Source organism: Dicentrarchus labrax, unplaced genomic scaffold (assembly GCF_905237075.1).
Source record: "Dicentrarchus labrax unplaced genomic scaffold, dlabrax2021, whole genome shotgun sequence".
Classification (NCBI taxonomy): Eukaryota; Metazoa; Chordata; class Actinopteri; family Moronidae; genus Dicentrarchus; species Dicentrarchus labrax.
The window spans coordinates 19635856-19648516 of NW_026136718.1; the positions used below are offsets into that span (position 1 = coordinate 19635856).

At 41.6% G+C, this 12661-nt stretch overlaps 1 protein-coding gene across 1 annotated transcript in view; it reads left to right on the forward strand.

The window, feature by feature from the left end:
* ell (elongation factor RNA polymerase II) overlaps positions 1–12661 on the forward strand; it is a 35896-nt gene that overhangs the window by 15485 nt on the left and 7750 nt on the right. The window contains exons 2-6 of the mRNA XM_051376715.1: positions 278–322; positions 7833–7954; positions 9065–9228; positions 10306–10556; positions 10685–10809. Of these exons, the coding sequence (XP_051232675.1) occupies positions 278–322; positions 7833–7954; positions 9065–9228; positions 10306–10556; positions 10685–10809 (707 nt within the window). The remainder of the gene's footprint in view (positions 1–277; positions 323–7832; positions 7955–9064; positions 9229–10305; positions 10557–10684; positions 10810–12661) is intronic.

Genomic DNA, 12661 nt, shown 5'->3' on the forward strand with positions numbered 1-12661 from the left:
CTTATGCAAATTTGAAATTGTAATCTCATAACTTTGAATAGAAAATTATATTAAAATTGTGGTTTCTCTGTGTGGCTAACATCTCCTTGAAACAAAGGTTTTTATGTAAATCTTTCTCAGTTTGCCAGTGTTAAACTGGTTTTATGTAGGAGCTTGGATAGACATGGTACCAGGTCTTCTTTCCCAAAGGAAAAAAAAAAAAACCTTGCCTGAATTAAATATTTTCACATGTTTATGGTCACAATTATTTAACAATGCTGTTATTTGTCTTTTCCAGGTCCTGTCATCACGACCATTGATCAGGTTTAATGGAAACCAAGGGGTAAGAACATGTTTCACTGTCTCCTATAATCCAGGACATACAGTGTTGTTTAGAGTTAATTCATTATTTTTACAGTTTGCCTGCTGAATCACCACGGTTAGCTGCTAACATGTGTTTCCAAAGCTAAGGTGTCAGCTCCAGAAATGATTTTTTTCAAGACAATATGTGGAAGTTCAAACGCCAACTTACATACACACTTTTTTTTTTTAAACAAGACATATGATTATGCCAACACTGGTGTCAGCTGCAAGCTAGCTATTTCTTTTCCCCCCCTCCAACATGACACTTCAGTGCCATGTCTTAAAGCGGCTGCCTCAGACAGCAGCAAGAAAGATGCTTGCAAAGCTGTTCTGAATTTAATGATGTATTTTTTGCCATAAGTGTCATGTGCTGTGTCAACATTGCTTGATCTTAATGCACTACTGTCACTGAAGCCTGATCAGGCAATGTTTTCCAGCCTCTTTGGTTTATTTAGCTTTGGCTCCTAAATGTGCCAAATGTCAACAAGGCCCCTCTACATCTCTTGCATGGCAGGAAACATTCTTCTAAACCTAAAAGGGCAGGTTCACTGCTCTGGATCCTAATGCACTAGTCTCTGTGAGAACTCTCAAGGAAACTGTAGAGCGACTTGAAGGACTGATTTCCAAATGTTGTTTTAGAAATTGGATCCGATTGAAGGCTGCTTTCAGTTGTTGAGACCTTGTTTGTGGCCACTGTCTAGTGTCATTATGTTAATGTCATATTAGTAACAGCTTTAGTTATAAAGCGAGGACTGTAATCAAAACAGCTAAGGAAACAAAGCAAGCTTTAGACTGCAGACTGAAAGCTGCAGGTGTTTGTGACGGTGTTATTCACCACTGCAGCAAAGCTAAAAGCTATCTAAGGGCCTGTCCTCACGAATACGCGGCCTCACCCAATACGATGTCGTTTCAGAAAAAAATCTCCGTAAACACGGCGTCATTTCCAGAAATATCTGCGTCCACACGGATTCACTGAAACGACCCAAAACGCTGTAGTACATATGCCAGGCCTGTATGTGGCGCTGTGACGCCGCCACACCGATACACTAAAACCGGAAAAGAAGCCATAGAGCATGCGCTGTTTACAAACAAGTAGTAGTAGTCCGCCGTTGTTGTTGTTGTTGTTGTTATGACGCGTCTAGCGGTGGCGGCTGAGGTTAAAGGCTAGAGAGGCGGGGCTAATCCGTTTTCGCCATCCAGACGACTCCAGGCAATCCGGCGTTTTGGATTTGACCACTCTGGGACCCGTTTTCACACCCCGAAAATGCCGTATCCATCTGGACGCGAGGCTGATACGATAGTATTTATCCGGATTCGATAAAAACGTATTCACGAGGACAGGCCCTAAGTCTCAATAAATGCACAAGTTTGACTTAGTGAAGAAACAGAAGTTGTAGCAATTAAATAGATTGTGGATTGTTTTTCTATCCTAGAATGCAAGAAACTGTGCTTCTTTCTGCAGCTGGTACCTGCCTGTTTATGATAATGGCAAAACTCACACTAGGGTGCCAGTACTTTCTATATGAGCAATTAACTGTCCCCATGAAGACAATAAAATCTGTGTGCTTACAAGCATTCTCTGCGAGCAGCTGCATCCTGCATGGGCAAAAGGCAGGGTTTGCATGTGTGAGCCTGCCCAGCCTGACTAGCATCGACAGTCTATGTGAACTGGTGTACTGTCAAGTTTCAGTTTGGTGTGTCATCCAATGGGCTGGTTCATTTAGTGATTTTTGCCTTAGGTACAAAGTTTTAATTGGCTATCCAGCTTTGTCCCAAACATTGTCTTAATAGGCTCTTTGTACATGGTCACAATGCCTCCGACAGCAGGATTTTTAGCATCTCTATGGTAATGGTCTTAACAACTGTCTTAATCCTCCGCTCCTAAAGATTCACTTTCAACCTTCAAGCCTACTCATGCCCTTGTCTAGTGTCACAGGTTACATAGGACATCAATTGTAGTATAAAATGTTCTCGCACAGGTTGGCACCATATTGAGCAATACAGGCTGAATGTTGGTCCTTGGTTCAGAAGGTTGATTAATTATTGACTAATTACTGCCTACTTCACTGGTCTTACACACAGTGTCAGCATATAAACTTCTCCATTTGTAAAGGAGGATCGTTGTGTTTACCCTAAAGTGCTTCCTCTTGAGGCTTTAGAGTTGCCACATTTCTGCAGTGACATTGGGAAATGTTATTTTCTAGTAAGAGTGGCTGAATGTTGATGAAACGGCAAACAAAAAATGTTGGCTAATTATGACACTGCAAGAACATCAAATAAATCAATATTTAATAGAGTTTGTACATCCAAAAAGGGTAAAAAGCTGGGAATGCTGGAGGAACTAATCAGAGCAGTGGCTTGTTTACATTGTGACCTACAGGTACATAACAGGTACATTACTCTTAAGTTGACACTCAGGCACATGGATAACAAGCAAAAACTGCTTACAAACAGCTGAACTCTCACATTATAGCACAACACCTGCCAACACTTCATCCTGATGATACTGCAGTGTAATACACACACAGCTTGCAAGCCTCAGACAGCAGCAGCATGACAAATTTGTTCAACATTTCATTGTTTTATGTGCACGTTGTTTTAAAGAATTTGACTCTTAGACTTTGATATGATCATTGGTGTAATTCAGGTCTGTGTATTTTTTGTTATGGTCAATGATTTCTACATTTATAATAGAAAGGCATTATTTAAGCTGCCACTCTGCATTGAGTGTTGCAATAAGTGGTATTCATTATCCACACACATCTACAACAATCTCCTCTAGGAGTTGCCATCCTACTCTCATGTTTTTGTGTAAAATTGGGAACAGTGTGCAGTGCAGAACACTGCAATCCTGCATAGAGCCAGACTCAATCTTTCAGTCTATTTCACTTAATGATTTATCATCAGGTAAAATCCATTTTTCTAAGAATCAATTGTATCTGTACCAACAGGCTGAGTTTGTCTACATAGGCAGATAATTGAATGTGTCTTCTAAGACTGTTGTAGAAAGAGTTTTCATTAACTGGCTTTAAATCTCCATCTTTTTAGCAGACATTTAATGTGTTGAAAGCATATCTACACATGTAATACATGCATATGTGTCATGTGAAGTCATGTTTGTCAGTTTTACAAGTCAGATGGTAGACCTGATGTTCATTATCTGATGTTTTTAGGCTGTTGAAATGGTAAAGCAATGCATGTATTTTACTGATGCAACAGGCTCACCGTGGTGGAAATCTGTTACTGTCGAGATCAGAATGCTAGTCAGAAGTTTGAAAGTGGCTAAATTAGAGAGCAGATGGCCTGGCTGTCACAATTAGATCCCACATTCATTAACACATATTCATTCATCTTGTATAGCTCTCCCTGAGCTCTGACTAAGTTTCTTGCACCTTTTTAGAAAGGAAAGACTTGAAAGACTTTAAAGACTAAAAATATACAAAATATACACCGTCAATGAAGCTTGTATTCACTCTCTGGTGTTTCTCCTGCACATTTCGTTCTGGCTGTTTGCTTCCTTTTTATTATAGCTGGATAAGTAGCTTGTAGCAATGAGTGTATGGAGATGTTCTATACTTCTATACTATGTTCTCTCTTACGCTCGACCCCCACCGTCTTTTTGCCTGAGTTGCTGTTTGTTTCGGACTCGCTCACTCTGATTCTGGCCAACCAGGATGACATTTTGCCATTAGGCCATCGTTGAGCGTATGTGGCTAAACATCGATCGTAGATTTTATAATGTATCTGGTACCACCGACACTAGTCGACTAGATCCACAGCTGTTGGGCCATGTAGCATGTTTAATTGGTGGCAGAGGCAGTTACAGAGAGCAAAAGGTTCCTCAATGGCTTTTCAGCCTAGCAAATCACCAATGTCATCCTTTTAGTTAGATTTTTGTCTTCCACAAGTCACAGTCCGACAAAGCCATTTCAAAGTCTGTTGGTCACAGTGTTCTGCCTGAAGCAAAGTACTTGAAAAGTCAACACTTTTTGTAATCTTTAATGTTGTTTTTGTGTGTCAGGTCTCTATCTCTGTCTGATTTTGTTTTCGGTCTCTTTTGCTCCCTCTCTCTCCCCTGGCCTTGGAGAGAGGACTAGACGAAGTGCGTGGGGGTCGGCCCTCTCCAACGACCCCAACCTGAAAAGAGGCATTGTTTGCTAGATGCCATGCTGAATTAGAAGATGAGACTAGCTGCAGGCAAAACAAGGCTGGGGTGGTTGGACAACCTGTTTAAAACCCACTTCCACCCTTAGACAATTATGTATAAAGGGGATTATTACTTGTAGAGATTGTGTGTTTCATTGTCAGTCCCTGCCCTTCATCCAGTGTTTTAAGTAATCTCTCCAGACTCTTTAATGTGTGCTCTTCTTCTGCTTTTTTCCATTGCTCTGTTTTGTCTAGGTTTTGTGGCAACAGCAGGCTAAAGCTCTTGAAGCTCTGATAAAGACTTTAACAGATGCTGTTGCGAGCAAGGTTTTCAGTTTACAAGTTAAGCTGATTTTAACACAGGGTTTTTTCAGTTTTTCCTAGGAGAAGAAAGTAGTTAGGTTTACAGAAGAATGTTAACTTGAAGGCACAGTATCCACAGCTAGATTACCTCCTGTTGTGTTTCAGGGTGGAGCAGTACAGTTTAGAAAAGAACCAGTGCTTGACATCGTATTCTTGCCAGACTGGATCAACTGATTAGTTATTAGTCTGTTGGAAAGTTGATAAATTGTTAAATGCATCATATAATGTTGATTCTATATTACTTATCCATGTCATTTATTTTACTTGAGATGCACCATCTTATTTTCAAGGGGGTCCGCAGACACAAAAGCAGGGACATGAAGCATAAAATTTCAAGCATCAAAAAATGCCCACATACAACTTTGATGAATGAAATGGCTTGTTAGCGGCACCCGGTCTCACAGTGCACAAAGAGACTGTTGTGTAGTCTAGATGCACAGTAAAGACAAACTAGAGAAAAGCCCCACTCACTAACGACAAACGAGGGAGTGTCAGCTTTCATCTTAATGATGACCCATTTTCTTTAGAAACTGTACCCTTTCATGATTGAGTAAAATAACGTATGAACATCGTGGTTGCAACACTCACAAGTTTGTTCAACCAGAGCCTGAGCCATTTGGTGTGGAGGAGCCTCTTTCATCCTCTACGATGTGAGTCAGTGAGTCAACTGAGTCACTCCCCAGTGCCTTGCCTTTCAGTCAGTTGCTCTGCCTGTTAATCATCTCTGGATTCACACACTCAACCTATCTCCTCTATGTTTCTGCAAGAGTGTCGACAGTAATAAGATTCTACCAGCTGTAGATTCAGATGGTTTTCGACACCAAGGCTTATGTCACTGGCGACCTTCCCACAAGTAAGCATTATCCTGTATTCAAACTGCCACACCATTCCTACAGTGTCATTTTCACCATGGTGACACCCTCATACAGCAAAAACTAAATTACAAGAAGTTTAATGATCCCATCTAAAAAGAAAAGAAATCTGCATATTGTGTGCGAGTTGCTTTTCTTTCTTGGGGTTTCTCTGTTAAAGCCGAGATACATGTGGCTAGGTGGGTAATGGTGTCATGACTGGTTTTTCTGTTGCTAGCAGTGGCAGCACTGGCTGGTTGACTTCCGTAGCTTAGATGTAGCTTTAAACATAATGTAGGACTTAGAGAAGAATGCTGTGTAGGTGTAGTAGTTCCTGTTCGGCAAGAGACAGGGATGGAGCAGCCAGTCAAAAAATAGTCCAAAAAAAATAAAGGGCAAGAACATTCAGAACTTATAATGTTAACATATCTTGTTACCCAGAGCTCATCACAAGGTTTCAGGCCGTCCTTTGTTATGGGGTTAAAGATTTGTGGGGGTTTTTTTTCCCACCACTCCTGCTAAAAACTGCTCCACCTCCACCTCCTGCCGTGATGAATGTGTATTTACTTGCATACCGTAGTGTGCAGTCCACAACCTTTTGGTGTAGGAGGTCTCCATCCTGTGTTAATTCATGGCAATAGTAATAATGACAATATACTATAGTATCATAGTTTCTCCTTTTCAAATTGTACCTTAAAGAGTTAGACTACAGCAGAGGCAGTGTGTTATGTTATAAAGGCGTGGAACATTATTGATAACTGAGAACACAAGAGGGCAAATAAAGAACATTGTATTTATTTATAGTGGCCACCTGCACCAGTCACACGTGTCGAGACCTTTAGTAAATAGAGCTGAGCTGCCCACAGTCGGACCACATGTCAGTCGCAGCAGTGAGTCACAGGCTGAGCCTCTGAACTAGGTTAGGTCACTGGAAATGAGCTGCTCACTGGTCTGGAGCACCTGCACTGGGGTACTAATCTAATTGGTAAACTCAGCCATCTTTTGTTACCCTGGCTTAGTGTAATGCACAGTCCTTGCCTGTGACACCACTTGAATTCGTGTTCAGGAAAACAGAGCTGAGTAGGGGGTCAACCTGCCAGGCCCTCCTGGAAACACAACCCTCTGCCAGTTTCTAGTCTGGAACTACTCTAACTGGAGTTTTTCTCGACAGGACTTTGTCAAATTAATTCACTCTTGAATACACATTCTAATGATAGGGTGTTAAAACTGTTTTTGAGTTGAAATCAGGTAGTTTTGAGTGGCGAGGCAAGGTTTCAGTGTCGCCCTGTGCTTTCTCTGCTCTCTCTTTCACAGTTCTCTCTAAGAAGATTACCGACTACTGCATTAAAAATGTTCCAAATGTACCCTTTTCACCCAGTGCCTAACTGTAATTGTGCAAAATGTATTTTGAAGCAAGAATGCAACATCTGCATCCCAGTTGTCACTTGTCAAATTATTAAGTGTCCGGCAGTTTGCTGGTGATAAGAGGTATAGAGAAACAGGGTGCACTAGTTCACAGTGGTTAACCCCACTGCCTGTGAAGTCTTTTAACAGTTTGCACCTGTAATGTGGGAGGAAGGTAATTCTGGGGGTAGAAAAGGATGTGCATAAATGTGTTGAATGCCAGAAACTGCAGAAATACCTATCATAGTTCTTCTGTTATAATAATGTACCCTCTCCTCCTCCAGCCACACATTGGGAACACAATTAGGAACACTCTGCAGTGCTTAGACTATCCTAGTAGACATAAGCTGGAAGAAGATACGGCAGTAGATTCTCAACTGCATTTTGTGAGGGTTTTAGTGTTTTTTTTTTAAGCTGGCAAGAAAATGCCTTGGGCTCATTCACAACTTTGCCTTGTCTGAGCCAGGTTTTCCAAGTATACAGCATTGGCATTTGTTTATAGTACTGAAAACGTTGAACGAAAGAAAAGAGCATTTAAGTCTACAAATAGGATGTGGAGTGCAGTCTGAAAAGTCTCTCACTGATGTTGATAAGATACAGGCCCTTTTTCCTGGAAAAGAAATTAGGAAGTGGTAGGAACTTGGAGGCTTTTTTCTGACATCAAATCATTTAGAACAGGAACTCATGTTGATTTCACATATTCGTGTTTTTCTTTGTCTTCAACAGAAGATTTCGATACCACGGTCAGAAAATTCCAGTGAACTGCAAACGTTTACTTTCTACCTGTCAAATGTGGGCAGAGATAACCCCCAGGGCAGCTTCGACTGCATCCAGCAGTACATCACGAGGTGAAGGCCAACACTGGATCTCACTCACTTTCTTCTCTTTTATCGAATGTGCAGCTAATCTTTCGTTTTCAGAAACGCTAATCCACTAACTGTAATGTCAAATTTACATCAATTGTGTGTGAGCATTTGAATCATGAGCTTGCTGTCTTTGAGCTCTGTAAATAATCTGAGAGTTTCCAGGCAGTCTGTTTGTTTAACATAGTTGGGAACTGAGATTAATCAGCAAGACACTTCTAATTATAAAACAAAATACGTTTCTGAAGAAGAATGAAGTTCTACAGAAACAGTCTAACTTAAAATGAAGGATGAGTATCAAGTGTTCAAATACATTTTAGAGTTAATAATTGTAGAACTTGTTCCTGCTGCAAGTGTTGTCTGTCTCTGCAGTAGCAGTTCAATGACACAAGACCTTCTTATGTAGATCCATCTCTCTGTGCATGTAGCCATTAAACTAATCCTGCACGCCTTCTCCAGCCTAACATATGTAAAGGGAATAGGACCAGATGTCTGTGTTGAAGAGGAAGGAAGTAGAGAAACAGAATGGGGAACAACAAGAACCTTCTGCTTCTCTGACTGTCAAGTTTCTGACCCCATTATACTGAAAATATTTTTAACAAGTGGGTCAGGTGGAGTTCATCCACATCTCTGACTGGATCCTAATCAACCTCGAGTTCCAATCTAAAACCCAAATGACAGAGCTCAGCTTCCACCGACTGCGCCAGCACCATCTCATTTTCTGCCAAATCCTCATCAAAGTGGAGGGGAATCAAAGAGAGCCGGAAAGTCAGGAAAGAATGGGATTTGATGTGGCAATGAGTCGTACTGTGGGAACCCACAGTTGGATGGAAATTGAAAAAATAATAGTTGTGCCCTCAGGGTGTTTAATGGATCTCATCTGGGCAGGAATGCACAGTTAGAGGATGGGTTATTGCAAATAGTGAGAGAATTAGGGTTAATGCTGAGAATTAACTTGTAGTGGTGGATTTATGTTGAGTATTTTAAGGTACCATCCTCTAAAATATAACATGATATTGGTTTGCTTCCTGTCTATTTCTCTCTCCCTCTCTATCCCTGTCTTCCTCTCTCACCGTCTCCTCTTTGTTTTGGCAGTGAAGGGAGCATTCAGCTGGATTGTTTGGGTGGGATCCAGGACAAGATTACAGTATGTGCCACAGACGACTCCTACCAGAAGGCCAGGGAGAGCATGGCCCAGGTTGAGGAGGAGACTCGCAGTAGGAGTGCCATTGTCATCAAACCTGGTGGGAGATACGTAGGTGAGGCAACATGCAGACCACCCAACATGCATCATTTTCTTGCACTTGCAAAGACCCGTATTTAATAACCTTTGGATGATGGGAAATCGATATTTCCATTTTAAACACCATAAAGGTGTTTGGAGTTAACAGGCAGGAAGGGACTGGAAGAATTTCTGTACCCTGCAAACATCCAAATGGCCCATGTGTTTGTGTAGCCCTTCTCTGCTGGTGAATGGGTTCACATTGCACCAGACAGGTTGTTTGGATTGTTTGGGTCATGCCTCATCTGTAACCAGGACTTTATTGAATTTGATGGTGGTTGCTTCCTCTGTGGTCAAGCATATAATGTGCCACATGCACACTGATCCTCTTTTCTCCCCGAACCCGATGTTATTTAAACACACAGAGGCAGAAATGTCCCCGGGCATAACACATCAACTTTCTGACCTCTTGTTTTGGTCTCCGACCTATAAATCACATCATGCTACAGCTGCAGTACAAAACCACAGCAGGTACTGCCTCATAACCTTAAAAGAAATAAATCCGGCCTATTCACTGTTCAGCAGTGAGTCAAAAAGTGTTTAGTCCAGTCAGAGTGCTGTGGAGCCAAAGAATTTTCGGGCTTAGTAGGAGGCAAAACAGGATTCATCTGAATCACCTGAAACCAGGTCTCAGAGGGAGAAGATGATAATAGCTGATGTTTGTAATGGAAGGTGAGTTTGGGTGGACGTGGCAGCAGTAAAGATCAGTGCAAGACACATCTTTTATGAGTCATCTGCAAGTTCTCAGCCATTATCACTCACCGAGTTAAAAGCTGTTGACAGAAATAAATGTATTTTTCTTGCTAAGATTATAGTTATTTTCTGTATTTTAAGAATACAAGCAAGTGCTTGGTGCCAGCCAAAAAGTCAATTGATGAGTCTTTTTCTACCAGCACGTCTGTTTCAGCAGTAGATTGTACTAAATCCCTCCTATAATTTAAATTCTCATCACAACTTAGAAATTAAAGTAAAGTAAACTGTACAAGCTAATTGTTCTGTAGAATAACTACATGCAAAAACTAGAGACTCTTCCTTCACTTCTGTAACTCCTCAGGTAAGAAGGTCCAGATCCGGAAACCGGCACCTGGCCTGTCAGACGTTGCCCCGTTACGGAGGACGTCTCGGCCCGTCATCATCTCTAGCAGTACGCTAAAGAAGGGCACACCTCAGCACAGGCCGCTCCGGGAGCGCCTTGTACACCTGTTGGCCCTCAAGCCTTACAAGAAGCCTGAGCTGATCCTGAGGTTGCAGAAAGATGGCCTCCTGCCATTAGACAAGGACTCCCTGGATAGCCACCTGCAACAGGTTACACACACACACTTACTGCCTCAGCATTGTCACCTTGAGTCGCTCACAGTGAGGATATCCCTTCTGATCATCCTCAAGTGCAGAGGCAAGTAGACTCACACATGCCTCTTTTTCTCATTTCCTAGGTGGCGAACCTGAATGGGAAAGACAACGCCTTCACATTGAAGGACTTTTTGTATAAGGAAATTCAGAAGGATTGGCCGGGCTACACAGAAGGAGACCAGCAGATTCTCAAGAGAATCCTGTTTAGGTACACAGATTACTCTCTTATTTGATACCCATATGTCATCCTATGTTTCTCATAAGCCAAACATTTAGAGCAGCTTGACAGTTATTTTGAAAATGTAGAGAACATGTTAGGTGACGTATCTTCAGTGAAGTGCATGTAAATGTACATATGTTTTTAGATTTGTGTAATGTGCGTATTTTCCGTTCTTTATTTCACGGACGATGTTGGGGAGGTGATTTTGGATTGTTTGGTGAATTAGTCTTATGTGTTGTAGCATACTGGCAGCCTGAGGTCCCTTAGCTTCTCAGCAACAAATATTGATGCTAAAGCAGTGGATTACATTTATAAAGTAACAGATTTTTACATTTATATACTTTGATATATCTGATATACTTTATATATGTAGACTTTTCTCAAGTTACATACAAGGTATTGTGAAGTACAGACGTATGACACTACGAACTGCACCTTGTTTGCTGTTTGTGTCAAGTGAGGCCACAGGGTGATATAACGATTATAGTATATGAGATATGATTAGGATATATAAGACTATATTGGATTGACTTCTGTGTGCTTGAAATTACGGATGTGGGTGTGCAAAACTTGTGTAAAACCCACTTTTTGTATTTGTTAGTATGGCAGGTGTGTCTTGTGTGTCCTGAGGAAGATTTCTGTGTGCTCCACCGAATTTCGTCTAAGTGTTGTATTTGTTGACAGCATGAGCTGCTGGCCTTCTTCCCAGTGGAAAAATCTGGTTTCTCAGGATCTGGGACACTAAGGAAAAGCAAGCTCCCAGCTAGCTATATATAGACCAGGCAGCAATGCTTGGTCCTCGGCTTGTGTTTACGTAGTGGACTCAAGAACAGCTCCTATTCATGATAAGCTTAGTTTTACCTGTGGTGCAACTGTAAAGGCAGAAACGGTGTTAACACTGAGTGACAAGAAGAATAGAAACACGGTTATGATGTAATGCAGTGCAATGCAATATACTCCCTTACATACATGAAGTCGCTTTTGCTAAGACTGCTACTGGCATAGTTTTATAGTATGTCTTGTGTTGTATTGGGCTTTTGAAGGGTAGTTCTGGTAGAAGCCTAAAGCCCTTCTGGCAAATTTAAAAAAACATTTCACAAATGTATTTATTTTGAATGTAAAAACATGCGTATGCACACATACTTATTTGTGTGTCTGTCTCTTTTTTATTGTACTTTGAGCTCTGTTTGTGAGTTTATCAGCTGACTAATAAACACAGCCTCCCACCTAACATCACCTCCCCCCCCTCCACAGCTCCTCCAGAGTTTTGAGCTAATGCAGTCAGTCACGCAGGAGTAGCACAGCAACATGATTGGAACGCACATGATGCAACACTGTTCTAGCACATGCTGATCCGTGTGTGAGGTGGCACCGGTCCAAGGTTCAGCCATATCGGCCGACCTGCTGTCTCACTCGTAGTCAGATACACAGGCTGGAGCTGTCTCCACCACAAACACACATAAACACACACACACACACACACACACACACACCACACACACACACACACACACACACACCCTGATTGAACTTGGGTGGGGCATTGACAGGGCTTGGTGTATCCAACTGCCCCCTTCTGATAATGTCGTCAACGGTGGCAGCAGCATCTCTGCGATGTGAAAAGTGTCATTTTACATTTTAGATTATAATGTTGGTCAAGCAGTGTTTATCTTGGTTGGGTAGCTGTATATTGGCACAGCTTTTTTTGTTTTGACACTTGTGCTTTACAGATTAATCTGGTGCATAATGAGGTCAGAGTTTAGTGCACCATAATCAGAGTCTGCGTTCACACCTGGCAATAAGATGTTTTTTGGCTGACTTGATCAAAAGTGAACAACTC